The sequence below is a fragment of the Nothoprocta perdicaria genome, unplaced genomic scaffold, assembly GCF_003342845.1.
Source record: "Nothoprocta perdicaria isolate Ctin4 unplaced genomic scaffold, notPer1 scaffold_38, whole genome shotgun sequence".
Taxonomy (NCBI): Eukaryota; Metazoa; Chordata; class Aves; order Tinamiformes; family Tinamidae; genus Nothoprocta; species Nothoprocta perdicaria.
In genome coordinates this window covers 953,335-968,104 of record NW_020455621.1, presented here as the reverse complement: position 1 = coordinate 968,104, position 14,770 = coordinate 953,335, and the positions used below count along the sequence as shown (strand labels likewise).

At 42.6% G+C, this 14,770-nt stretch overlaps 1 protein-coding gene across 1 annotated transcript in view; it reads right to left on the bottom strand.

The window, feature by feature from the left end:
* The window catches only part of RPS6KA2 (ribosomal protein S6 kinase A2), a 153,916-nt gene that overhangs the window by 6,339 nt on the left and 132,807 nt on the right, over nt 1–14,770 (bottom strand). The window contains exons 15-17 of the mRNA XM_026044739.1: nt 5,842–5,931; nt 4,345–4,503; nt 2,897–3,058 (exon numbers count right to left, since the gene is read on the bottom strand). Coding sequence (XP_025900524.1) covers nt 2,897–3,058; nt 4,345–4,503; nt 5,842–5,931 — 411 coding nt within the window. The remainder of the gene's footprint in view (nt 1–2,896; nt 3,059–4,344; nt 4,504–5,841; nt 5,932–14,770) is intronic.

Genomic DNA, 14,770 nt, shown 5'->3' with positions numbered 1-14,770 from the left:
TATGTCAATTTATTTGTGTCTGTTTCTTAAGTCCTTGCATTCATCCTCCCTCTGTTACATAGATCTTTTCTGAGAAAATTTGCTTTGCCATTTGCTAAATTCATTTGCTTAATCTGTAAGATCRCTGCTATTTTAAAAGGTGTCTAGCAGCTTTATGCAACTCAGAAAAAAATGCTTAAAAAAAGTGCTTAAATCAGAACACTGAGCGGGCAGGAGCGAGCACTGGAAGTTGAGTGCATGGGGTTGAGTGGCTAGATCCTATCAAACAATAACAAGCATTTCTCTTAAAAACAAATCAGACAGTGATAGAGCTTTGCAAAATATGTGGGGTTGCACTGCCCTAGAGGGAACTGAGGAATATACCATGAAGGAAGGGCTCTGTGGTGAGCTAGAGAAGTCCGTGGGATTTGATGCACGGCTACGAGCCGGCTCCGTGCTCCACACGACGGGGCTTTCAGCRACAAGGGCTGGTCTTCATCTGGGCTCAGCCAGTTCTGACGAGGGCTCAGATGTTTATCCAAAACTCTCCCACCTCTCTGCATTTTGTACTATTGCATTAACAAGGTTCTGGAAAGAAATTTTTCTCCGCCACGTTCTGCTTGCAGTTGTGACCCAAGTAGGGAAATGAATGAGTAGAAGAGAGAAAAAAAAATCTTGGCACTTTCAAGTGCCAATGCAGTATTTCTTCCTGATACTTCAATTAAAACTGAAGAATAAGGGCTTCTTACTTTACCAAAAGGACCTTGCAGCATTAGGAGGGAAACACCGTCCTTTATTTTTCCTCCTGGCTGAACCTTGCCATTCCCTCTCTGCAAACAGCATCATTGGCACTAGGTGGCAGACTGCAGCTTTCTCTTGGGCAGTTTTCATCATTTCTCATGTCCTCTCCTCTTACCCCCAAATTAAATGTTTCCAAAATAAAGGCAGATTTCCGTGTGCAAACGTGTTATCACTCCTCTGCCACTGCCCTCCTGTGTCATCCGCTCAACTGACTTCCCATCTTCTCGTTTGGTTTCTGCAAAAAAAMCCCCATATTGCAGAGAGTGAAGTGGGGCTGAGACAGAGAAGGCAGAAGTCAAGTCCAGGCTGGAGGGCCACATTGTGTCACAAGCAAAATCTAAAAGCTCTTCAGGCTTCATGTAAGCTCTCCATCAGTTCTGGCAAGGTTTCAGGTAATCTCCAACACTCCATATCCATAGCAGGACCTCTCTTACTCATTGCAAACATCTGGGTGTGTGATTTCTGTTTTCAGTTCAAATCCCTAGAATTCAACCTGGCAAAATTTGTGATTATAGGAGCTATACAAAATAGCCTCTCATGAAATATATATATATATATATATATATATCTGTTTTAGATACACTGTATCTTGGAGAAAATGTGCCTATTTTAATTCTTACAGGCTTGACTAATTTTTGGTCTAGAAAATGAACTGCTATGATGCCACAAAATATTTTTATTAATTTTGATATTTTTTAAACAGCTCATTCCAATTTCTAGAATGAAAACTCAAATGAACAGCTATAAAACAACAAAATGAATTAATTTGTCAGCAGAAGATTTTTACTGAAAAAAAGTCTTCTTTGAATTTATACTGACTCTAGCAGTGCTCTCCATTCAACAAATTCTCTTCCTGATACTGGAGGCCTATGATATCTGTATCTTTGGGTATCAGAAAACGATAATATACAGAGAATTCATCCCATTTTTCACTTTGAAGTTACATACTACACAGAGGAACACTGGATGGTGGGAGTGGCGGGCAATAAAAACTGCTGAATGATAACACCTGAAAGAAAGTGATACTTCATCGTAGTGGATAGGCTTTGTCTATTGTTTTAAGAACCATAAGCAGAACTGTATATTGAAAAGCTGTACAAATTGTTAATCTACATCACAATGCAAAATTGTTAACACACATCATTACAACAAAGAGACATCTCTCCAGGAAATCAGCCTGTTAGTACTTCCCTGGAAGGCAGCAGACAAGCAAGGCTCTCCGCTTGCTTGGGGCAAGCTGCTTAGGCTGCCTCACTTGATCACTTGTCGAAACGGGAAAGCAGCACTTGCCCGTCTCACACAGGTGCTGCCAGGGCAGCTGGCAGCTACTGCGGTTTGGGAGGCATGTGAACCATGAGCTATTGCAGTTTAGTAGAAATTAAAAAAAAAAGGAGAGGTAGCTCAGTTCTGATCCACTATTTAAGCAGAGCATAAGCAGCTCCACAGAATAAATATGTAAGAAACTGGTAGAGAAAGAAAGGTCAGAGATTTGACACCACAAACTAATTCAGCTACTATTTCCAAAATGAGAGTAAGGACAGGCAGGTAGGCCTGGCAGATGAGAGTTTCAAGTGCCAAACAACCTTCTTTAATATAGTATCTTCATACCCTGTCACAGGGAGGACAGTGCTAGCAAAGCTTAAGAGGAAACATGTTGCTTTAGCTCAGTGAAGTGCASAGTAGAGCTCCCAGTGACTTCAGTGGAGTGAGCATTTCATGCATGGAGTTTTCTTTGGGTCCTCATTCCTGATAGCAAGATTTCCCCTGTAAGCCTTATTCTGCTGTGACACAGTGACCTAAAGAGGGTGGGTACTCTTAGTTCCCTAAGCAGCTCCATTAAAAAAYGGCATTTATCCTAGGGTAATATGCCAAAGTATTGTGTACGTCAGTCTCAGACAGACACTGGCTTCTGGCGTCAGGAAAACAAGTGGCCTGAAAAGATGGACAGGAATAGCAAACATATGCTGTAATATTGTAATATCTGTAATAGATGCTGTGAAAGTCTTTGTGGCCTGATTTGTGCTTGCTTCTCTCTAGAAGGCAGGGACAGAAAGAGGGAGAGATCCAGAAGATGGCTTTCTAGGACACGCTCACTGGCCACAGCCTGCAATCATACCTCGGGGGCGACAAAGTTGGCCGTGTAACACGGAGTCATGAGCAGCCCGTTCTCTGCTCTCAGCTGTTTGGCAAATCCGAAGTCACAGATCCTGATGGAATCCGGGTTTCCTGACTCATCCATGTAGAGGATATTACTTGGCTTCAAATCTCGATGCACCACCTGAACAAGAGAGCGCAAGTGAAGAGAGGAGGTTACAGAGCACTCAGGGTTGGCTGCCTAGCTCTAAGTTTCTGGTCTGTTGTTTGAGGTAGAGCAAAAGCTCTCACCTAAATTGTTTATGTTTTGAAGCAAGGTTGCTTAGGACGCTCAGGCAAGTGAAAAAAATAAATTAAAAAAAAGAAGGTTAAAATCTATTAGGGTCAGAAAAAGCATGTTCTGCAACTACTAATACATCTGGCTGATGTATTAGCCATTGCAATGGAGGGCTGCTTTTCTGAGTCCCCTGTCAGAGGGGACTGCTGCACAAACACAATGTGTCCTCTTCAGATTTTCTGCGACCCTTTTAAAAGGGGCAAGGACCATGTAGTTGTCTGTGGGGGCAGCACATTGGACCTGCTGGCCCAAGTGCTCCAGGTATCACCTGGAACTTGTCAGTCCTACTTTTTCACTTAAAGAGATGGGGGAAAGTCCAGTCACAAAGGCCTTCTTGTCATGTGACTGTTCATACAATTGTTCAAACCTGAAGGGAGAAATTATTATTTTTCATCTTTTCCCTTCAAAAAATCCCTTTGGGTAGCTCTGCAGCTTCAAGTTGCTGTGTTTTACTAGAGGCACTGCATTTACGTGGCGGGAAAATGGCCTTTATTGATCACATCAACACCGAAAAGCTATCATAAAAACGTACAAGCCCAAGCACAACATGAACTCGTTTTAACCATGAAAGTCAAAAAGCAGCAGCTATTTTACTAGTTACCCAAACTGTCTGTCACTGAAAAGTAGAAAAAGAGTTCTTCAAATTGTTTTAGGTAGAAAGCTCAACTGTTAAAAATTTGCTTTTAACAGTATGTCAAAAAGCCTTCCAATTATCCACACAAATTGATACTTAGTTTTGAAATCTGAGCATTTGATTCACTGTCTCCCAATTCAGATATTCTGTCTCAAATTTTGTTAATAAATGGATGGAATAATGATTGTGAGAAAAAAAAAAATAGTATCTCAAAAAGGTACATGGACTTGAAAAAGTAATTTGGGGAAAAGTATCATTTAAACACACTGCAATTGAGTTGGGAAATAGCTAAAAAGTCTTTGACAGTATTTCATGAACTAAATGTAATTATATACATGGAAAAGAATTAAAGATATATTTCTTTCTCTCTCTCTTTTATTTTTTTTTTTAAGGAAAAATCCTATTTCCATTTCAGCGAAGCAAAATCCCAGCTCTTTGCGTTTCCCAGGGGCCAGATTCTGAGCAGGCTGCTCCAGGGAAGCGAGAAAGCAATGCTTACGCCCTGGGAATGCAGGTAGTCCACGGTCCTGGTGATGGTGCAGAGCACGGCGCTCGCCTCCCGCTCCGAGAAGCACTTCTGCCGCAGGATGCGGTCCAGCAGCTCGCCCCCTCGCATCAGCTCCATCACCAGGTACACGTATTTGCCGTCGTCGTACACCTGCAGGGACAACCGCATCAACACACGCTCTGCACGCCTCATCTCGGTGACGGTGGCTTCCTTAGTCGCCCTGCTGACTTGCTTGAGCACGACATGCAGGAAGAAAGCGTGAGCTCATGGCGGGAATCTGCTTACTGAACTTATCATCCGAAAAGGCAACTTTACAATCTGACTTAATCGTCACTTTTTTTTTTTATCATGTCTGTAGCAACTCGCTGGCTTGTCTGCATAGAAATGCAGTTTTCATGATATGCTGTCCTATCAGCAGAGTAGTCCAAACTGCTAAAGCAGCAGCACTCCATACGGCTTGAAACATCTGCTCCTTCTCAGAAATGTTCTCTCTTTCCAGTTCCACAAGGTAACATTTGTAATTTTAAATATCAATATTTGCCCCTTGACTCATGATCAGCTAAATGAACTGCATTATCCTGTTGCTCAAGACTTAATTCCARTGATATCATACACTCCATGTTTGCAATTCTGGTGAATATATTGTTGACATCAGCTGCAAAATGTRTTTACTTTCAGTGTCAACAACATGGGGCAAAAGACATTTTTTTTTTCTAAATTGGAAGATGGCCATTTTCATGTCACAATCTTTTATTTGATTGAAGTAATAGACGATGTTACAGTCACCAGCGCTAAGCACTTTTGGAATGAATACAAAGCATTTTTAATGCAAATTTTAAGATACTCTCCAACACCCAGGAGACAGGTGAGACTTTCCCAAGGACATCTGATTAGAAGTTTTTTTATATAGTTCTCTAGGGTTTGAATGATGAAGCCACTGATATGAACAAGATTTTTGATCTTTAAACACTGAATCTGATTCAGTGAAGCCTATCCTTCATATAAAGWATTAAAGAAATGCTCTTCTTGTCTTCTGAGGCTGATCGAGTGAAATGGAAAGGCTCCCTGGCATTAAAACATCATCAAAGGAAGCCACAGTGGCCTTAGTTCTCTTCTTCTCCATCAAACAGACCCCACAGGCTGGGCAGGAACCTCCCATGCCCAGCAGCACCACTGTGTGTGTTGAACAGTTTCCTCTGAAATACCACACTGATGAGATCTCATTTCTCAAACTTACTGGTAAACCAAATACATTTGTTGTTCTCTAGCACTGTGGCCCTTCAATTTTATTTACACAGTATTTGGCGATTATACAACCAGTTTTATTCAGTACGTTGTTAAAGTCCTATGATTTCGCTGTTAGTGGGTCTGTCTGGTATTAATTTTGACYGGCAATTAGAATGGAAATTTTTCCAGATATGGAGTAGTAGGTGAGACTGATATTAAAATGTGAATTGTTCAGTGCTGAAGAACTCAAAGACTACTCACATCCTTCAGAGTAATGATGTTCGGATGCTGCCCATACCGCAGGAGGATCTCAATTTCTTCAGAGGGGTCTCTCTTGCTCTTGTCAATTATCTATAATAAATGAAGTACCGTGTAGTCAGATGGCAAGAGGTACCAGCTGGCAACAGAGCATTAAACAAGCATTTTCTACACTTTAAACAAATTAATATTTTAAATTCTTCTCTTAATCATCATTCTAAGCAAGGACAGCTCAAACCCTGTGAAACTGAGAGCCATGTTGACTATCTGCCAAAACCAGATGGAGCAATTAGTTTACATTCTGAAAGCTTAGGCCTTCTTTCTCATGCCATAGCTTTGTTTGCCCATAAATAATGGGAGTAATGAGAAGTGTCRTTTAGAAAAAGAAAAAAGAAAAAAGGAATAGTTTTTAAATAAGAATAGTTTTGAAATGACATCTTTGGCATAAAAATGCATACATTCGTAGTCCTGTCATATGCCTGTATGTCTCCTGGTAAATGAATAAGCATTACTTGCCAGGTTGGTGTGCCAGAAATGAGAACACAGGGGCACGCACCGTCRGGATGGACCTGAGCTGAGCCTACAGCTAATGCCTTGACACTTTGTGCCACGCTCCTGTARAGAGCGAGCGAGTGGCCAATGGCCATCCAGCCCAACCCTGGTCATGACTGGGCTAGAAAGGTATCTACACCAGCTTCCTGTGTTCAGAGCAGGTACACATCCTCTGCAGCATCAGAGAACACTGCAAGGCATGAAGACATTTTGTTCTACAAGCAGAAAGGCTCCAAAAAATTACAGGTGCTCTCCAAATGGCAATACTGCATGCTCTTAGAAGGGCTGTGACTTCTCGTAACACTTTTGTTGCCTGTTTTTGAGGTATCAGTCAAAGAGCTTCTCTCATTCGCCCAGCTGAAAGCACTGCTTAGTGACTTGTATTTCGTAAATTGAAACAAAACAAAAAATAGCTACAAAATAATCCAAGAAGTCTCTGTATTTTGCAATCTCAAATGCAACTGCGCAATGAGTGCTGAAAGACTCATTCTATTAGAAACCCCACTAGGAGCAAAGGAAGTATTTTGGCATGAATTTTGTACTGCTAGAAAAAGGCATTGGTGCTTTAGAGTAACAGGGAACAAGAATGGCCGGCATTTTCAGAAATCTGTATTTCCATTATCGATTCAGATTTCAAGACATCCAAGCATATATGTGGTTAGCTATATGAAATAACAAGGCACACAGATTTAAAATAGTGGCATTCACAGGGAAAAAATCTTTTTTCAAAACAAATTTTTTTTTTTAATTGGCATAAGTGTCTGGTTGTTTTTACATGCACTTTCCTGGCTTAATTACAGTGACATGGTTTAAGTGCATGTCTAGAGTTTAACCTATCAGCTGTAATAGGGCACAGGTGAACAGACATCATGACTGACATGCATTTACAGTGGTAACGATGGTCAGTGGTTGCCCATGACTGAATTTGAAGCCATATCAGTGACTCRGTTCCATATCAGCTGCAATGTGAGAAGTGAAAATAAAACTGGGCACCGATGTTGGCAAATGGCTGTTATCGTCATTTCAATAAATGACAGGAAAAAATAAAAAACAGGTAAGTGAAAAAAAACCTAACAATTTCTCTTTAGAATAATATTGTTCACCCAGTTAAGCACAGACATCTGGGATGAATGACTGCTCTACACAGAGCCAGAGCAACTAAATGTGATTGTCCCAGTCAACCAACAACTCTAATGTACAAAAAGACACTTGGGGCGATCTCCCTGACTGGAGCCAGCTGATGTAACAGCTCCTGTGAGGTTAATGGAGCCACACAAGCACGTGCCTCTCGAGGTCGGCCTGCCTGGTACAAACTAGACAAATTTACGGCAGCAGGCACTCCTATTACTGTATGAGGTGTTRCTATCACTATGCTACTGTAGCAAGTGATATATTCTATTTTCTTAAGAAAGGAAACATACAGAGCTGTGGAGAATTTTAAGTAACTGCTAACAATGAAGGAATATAAAAGTAAATAATGCCTAAAAAAAAATACCCAAAATAGTCTTAGCTATTGATATAAAACTCAYCATAACATGATCTGAAGCAGCCGGATAGTAATTTAATAATAGCAGCAGTAGTTGATATGTAATGCTTCTAATTTATAACGTGCTGCACAAACATGCATCTCAAAGCACTCCTGCTAAACAGGCATGCTTTTTGCTTTAATGTGTGCACAGACTGCGATGCAGTGATTAAATGGACAAGCCAATGACAGACTCGTGTCCCGAATTCCTGTCCCCTGGGCAGTCTGGCAGGACAGGCTGGAACATTTTTTTTCTTCCTCCAGTGCGACAGACTCTTACCCCGATGGTCCCTCTCTCCAGTGCCCTTGTGACCTAAATTGAGCCAKGACTGACAAAACAGCAAAGGAGGAGCTGCAGTTGCAGCACCCATAGCAGATATTTCTCTTCAGTTCCAAACAACTGCAGTACAGAGAGTTTTTCTTCCTCTGCTGCAGTGGCCACAGTGGCAAAACTCTCGTTCGGCCTCCTYGAACATCCCCCGCAGCTTCACCACAAAGAGAGTTGATTTTTCTGCTCTTTCTCTTTAGAAAGTATTCTCATGTATGTTAAAACTTCAGCCAGATTTAGAACGAGCAAAACTGCCCAGTTTTGCTGAACAGTTTTAACAGAGGTTGCTGCCTCCTTGGACATGYGCATCACAAGAGGAGGTGCTGCATTCAGAGGACATTTGTGAATCATGCCCTAACCAAGAGCTAAAATGAGCTCCAGGAAAACCCTGGCCCAGGAGGCCTCACCTAACACAGGCACAACCTAACATAGGAGACGCACCACCAGCTCCCAGGGATTTTCAAAGCAGCTTTGGAATTCTCCGYAAGTGTCAGAGATGTACGTGTGCAAAGGGAATGGCTTCACCGGACAGTTTTTGGCTCAGCCCATTTTGTGCAGCTTTACCCCGCGATGTGAAGCAGAGGTGCTGCCCTGCATTGCTCCCCACGGCCCAGCAGCAGCAGCGGCAGCCCTGCTGCTTGCCCCCGACCTCGGCGCTGCCCCCGCGGCACCGTCACCCCCTGGTCCCGGCGAAGCGACGCGGCTCTTGGTCACCCAGCGGCCACTCTCACCTGCAGACAGCAGCACTTCTTTTGAGCCGCTTTTGGCAGCTCATCTTGACTTGAAGTCAACTAAAATGTATACACTGGATTTGGAAAAGAGTTTTTTTTTTTTTTCCTCCTGTTTTCTACTTCCAGTCCTGAGGTTATGAGTACTGTGAAATGATCCTGCTTTTCTACTTCTCTCTGTAGATGAGTGGTGAAGAACAACAACTTGGAAAGACATCACAACATGTAAAAAGCTTAACCAAAAATGTAACAAGAGCTTGGTTGTACGTTGTCACAGAAAAGCTATGAAGCAAGTAGGTTTTCTATTGTACTTTAGAAAAATAAGAAAAAATAAGAAACTGAGACATGAAACAAATACACTTCTCTCTATGTACTAGACACCCAGGGATTTCTTAGAAACTCATCTGTATTATTGATGGATGAAACAATTCCAGAGTAAAGTGGGCTCACTTCATACAATAGTGTCCTTTGTTCTAACAGATTTTTGTTCTTTGACTAACATATCCTTTGTGTATTTTACTGACTAGCTGAAAGAAAGCTGAATATTTTCTCCCTGGAGAATTTAGGGTAAAAAAAACTCATGATATTTTAAAACAAGTCAGGCTCCATCAAAGAATAATACCAAGTTCTCTATCGTGGAAAGAAGGCTCAGGCGAGGATAAATATTTCCAAAATCCCAATGAGCAAGTCTGGACAGTTTTACAAGTCTTTTGCATGGGAAAGTCACACGACTGTTCCTAACTAGGGAGTATTCAACATCTCCAGCCTTGCCGGAGTGGACTGATGAGCACTAAAAAAGAATATTGATACAGTTCTGTGTGGCTCAAACATGGCCAAAAGAGCTACAGCAGCTACATATACATGTATTTATGTCCGTATGTATATTTATACTTACATAAAGAAATTCTGAAGACCTTCATATAATCAGGTAACAGAAAGAGCCAGGCAAAACAAAGCAGAACGAGGGGGGAAGGCATTTGCTGGTTACAATTTTTTCAAGGAATTAGTTTGCCTCCAAATGTTCAGATAAATTTCTTCTTCTGCACATAGCTATGCCATTAGCAGATGTTTAGTAACAACTACCAGCTGGGATTTATGGCTTTCACAGCCCTGACATGGATGCAGCTTGTGAGAGCCCTGCCCAATCTTCTCTGGGCAGAATTAGCCCTGTTAATACAAACTGCCTTTTTAAGCAGCTGAAATGAACTTGGGTGAGCTGTGTGAGGAGGACGACCACACTTCCCACACGGAGCCCTTCACCACTGCCCATGGGAGGCTGGAAAAAAGGCATGTGGGCAAAGACGATAATGTAGCCTATCTGGAAAGGGAACATTTGTATAGAGCCTAAAAGAGAGAGAGCAAAGCGACAGAGTGAGCCAGAAGGCAGAAGAGAGGCACGAGATGCAGGGATGGGAGCGGCGCTGAGACGGGGCTCGGGCTTGGCAAAGACGGAGCTGGGGGCGACGGGGCTGCCTTCTGCCCCTTGGGCCTGCCTGTGCTGCCCGGGGGGCTCTGCACATCTTCAATGGGCAAGCAAGGCTGCGCTGGAAACAAACAAACCAGGACTGCTCGGCTCTCGTGCATCKTTTTCCTCTGAAGTGAAAAGGAAGACACAAAACCTTTGTCTAATCCTATTGCTCAAAACGGGCAACAGGAACCACATTCCTTCCTCAACCTCCCTTCCTGAGGAAAATCACACTAACTGTGCCCAGTGCTGGCACGCTGATTAACACTGTGCGTGCCACCACCATGGTCTGTAGCAAAGGTTCTCCGTTTTATTTTAATGGATTTCTTCCACTGGAAACCTTCCACTTGCACAGGAATCAAGCAGCAGCAGCAGGAGGCTTTAGAAGTGCACGCTGCTGCACTGACATATGAGAAAGCAGGTTGAGAGGCTTTGACACAGGAGCTCTGGCGGGTCCTGCAGGAGCATATACGATATATATATATATATATATATATGCACATATATATGATGGCACTGTGGAAAAAGCATGGAGGAGGAAGAGCACTCCATACACCACCGAGCTTTTTAAAGCTGCTTTGCCTTGTATTTTGTGCTTTCAAGTCTTCTCTAAAGGCTGTTTGAAGGGTAAGTTAATCACACTTAAGAAGAGATCCATATAGCACAGTGTGATGCTATATGTCCCGCATAAATTCTTCGTTTCTGAGGGGGCGAGTGGGAACGGGGAAATGGGGAGGAATGAGGAGAGAGAGAAGAATTAATTCTAAGTCTTTTGGACACTTTCCACACCACATGTACAAAACATTTGAAACTCAGGCCACCACTGATGCCTACAGATGGGGTATGCATCTCTTCTGACGAGAGCAGGCCCAATASTGCTCATGGATATTTTAAACTGATGGTTTCTTCATCTATAACGTTAACTCCAGCAGAAATGACACAAATAAAAAGGCAGTTCTGTATCTCTGGAAAATGTTCAGGTTTCCATTTCTGTAATATTTCCTTCTAAAAATAAGCTCTTTTCATGCCAAGCATCTGCTTTAATATGGTTCCTTTTTTTGACGTCAAATTACTCAAGCTGGATGAAAATCACTGCAGAAAGGCTAACATTATTTAAAAGGACATGGTATAATTTTACATTTATGATGTCTCCAAGGAGAACTATTCCAAGCCTAATAGTTTCTGAGGGACTATTTGCTGGGCTATTAATTTTGATTAGCTCCAGAGATTCATTTCTCCCATCCATGCCTCAATCTTCCAGAAAAATACTGAAATGAATATTAAAAGAAATAGGCCTAATTAGCACTGCTTTTCTGAAATTAGTCCTGGCCATCAGTGAGCAGGCCTCCTCACTGCTGGTGTTGGCTGACTTAGCGCTCCCAGATATTGAACTACAACTGTGCTACTCATTACACTAGAAATTATTTATGCACTGGAAAATGTTTTCTAAGCAGTATTAAGATAATTGTTCTAATAACACCTGTGAAACAAGCGAAAAAAAGTTCATTTTAGACAGAAGAAAACTGCTGTTTTGGAGGCGGAGTATTTCAGTGGGAAGGACTCTGCCTGGGCAGGCAGGAGGACTCAGTGTCGGGGGCTCTGCAGAGCCCTAGGACCTGTCCTTGGATTAGACTGATGAATTTTCAGACCTTAAAACGGCCACAGTGCTACTTCTACCCACTTTTACAAAAGCTTTAAGGATGAAAACTGSAGTAACGTGTAACACATTCAGATATTACAAAATGGGAAAATTATGACATCAGCATGGAATACTAATACATGAAATAAAGTTTAAATGGCCTCAAAATGAAAAACAGAGCCACAAAGGACCTAAATCTATCCGAAATACTTAGGTATTTGGCAAGCGAGCTAGAGAAGAGAAATACGATCTTATTAAGCTGCAGGAAAACTGTGGCCTGATCTTAAGTCTCAAAAAAGATCTGGTTAGCCCTGAGAAACACTTCATCTCACTTTCTTCACAGGGCAGCAGTGCCAAGGGGAGAAGCACCGTGAGCTTTGCGACTAAACGGGCACGGGGCTATGAGAATTGTAAGCCAGATGCAATACACATCCCACACACATACAGCAGATGCTTTAAAGTAGGGAATTTTTATCTGCCTCCTCTGCTTATCTGATAAGCAACATCTCACTCTCACTGGGTCAGAAGGGACCAGCCCGCAGGGTTTCTCTCTGCTACAAAACCAAGTTGGCAGAGTGTTGGAAGTGCCGAGGCAGCCCCAGCACCCTGCCCTGCTGCCTTCTCTGAAGCCCCTATAGCACAGCCTGGCACTCCGGACTCCATCCCTTCGGGAACGGCAGAGCCCGGCACTCCGGACTCCATCCTTTCGGGAATGGCAGCTCCGGGGATCCCACCTACTCAACTCGCTTATTTCTACAGTGAGAGTATCTGGCTGAAACCTGGACCTGAGCAAATGGAAATGGCAGAAAAGGGAGCAAATGAAAAGTGAGMCTGAGTGAAGTTTTGAAGGTGTCTGACTAAACTCAAACCTATAAAATGAGGGCAATGTGTAAATTACACTATACGGCCTCCTGCTGTGGTAAGTGAAATTGTCGGGACGAGCCCAGTTCCGAGCAGAATTCAAGTTGCTCAGAAGAGGAAAGACTCAAAAATACTCTCACTGGTCAGACGTAATACCRTTGCAAATACTTCTGTCTGCTTCACTCTTTGCTACTTCAGTCCTTTCCCTGCAATGACTCTTCCTTCTCCATCACATCTAAGGAACATGGGTCAGTACTGTCTGTAAGCACTCGTATTGTAACCCCCACTCATCCCAGTTTTAGTCTAACAATTTTCATGCCAGTCCTTTGGAGAGGTATCAAGTGAGCAGCACTCTGGAAAACATGTGCAAATTCAAAGCAGCCTAGGGATTTATGGCTAAATCTGCTCTGAAACCTGTATCTCCTACGTGGCATCCTGTACAGTACCAATTCTGTGGTCACACTAACAACCTGAGCATCCTTCAGACACTGCAGGGTAGGGATGGGAGTGATGGTATCTTTGCCATCTCATTTAAGTTAGTTTTACCAACTGCTCTCACTATTAAACTTTTTGCTGAAACTACTTTTTTTTTCTAGCTTCAAGACATTCTGCGTTGCTCTGTGCAGCAACCGAGCGGTTGTCACCCATCGCTTATACCATCTTAGAGGTATTTATGGATTTTGATTGCATCCCACTGGACTCTTGTCTGCCTTACATCATATATATTTGTAGCTCTCTTGACAGAGCTCGCCTTGCCCTGCTTGCTTATTTGCTGCTATTCGTTCTTCAGATTTTCTCTACTTTGTTTATATTCTATCTTAAACCATGGATACCAAAATAGCATATGGTCCCACAGGGTCAGATAGTCCTACCCAGGTACTATAGGCAAAATTATTTAGAGATATATGTAAGTATGTTGGTAGGAGAGGATTTTTTTGTTTGTTTCATTAATRAAGTTACACAAGCAACAATTTGAGTAATGTATTTTTCTGATGGAGGTTCACATTTTCATATTTCCTTTTTAGGAATTAGTTGTGTTGATTGACTCAACAGCTGAACAGACTGAAATACTGAACAGCTTCATTACATACTGTTCAGGGAGGGAAAACAAATAAGAATGGAGAGTTTGGGGGAGATGGCAGAGACATTTTATCTCAGCTAAAWACTGGGCAGCAGGTTTTAAAATGGGGGGTAAACTCTTCATCAGATTATATTCTTCTTGATGCTGTTTCTTCCCTCAGTGTGAGGTCTCACATRCCAGTGCTCTCAACCCTTACTGTGACAAACACCTAGTGTAGTCAAGAGGAATTTGCACGACTAAGAATCAATTGAAAACTGAGACAGGACTTAACACTAGATTCAGACCTATTCAGCCCATCCTATTTGTTAGAGTCCTGCTCTGCTCTASGAGCAGGTAACTTCTGCAGTTCTGCCCTAAATGACGTGAGGCCACGTGGATGTATTTAGCAGTGGCTCTGACCTTACAGCCTGTGCGTGTATGCTGTGTTCTGGCCTCTGCACGAGGGTGTCTTGAAGGCAGAGGAAGAGGAGGCAGGAGGAATGGGGACTGTGTCAGCAGGGGTTTGGTACCCAGCAGTGTAGATCAGGCAGCTGGCTCAGGGCTGACAAAGCTGTRGTTCCCCAACAAACCTTTTACTTACCTGCCTACTACATTACTGAAGAATTTATCCTCGGCCACCAGGGTACTCGGTACCTCCCAAATCAACAAAAAAAAGGCACAAACTCTCCCTGGAAAAGTTACTGGCTGTTTCATTTCAAGGGACATTTCTGTGCTTCAGGAGAAACCAATCTAAGCAAGGCTGTCTAGCATTAC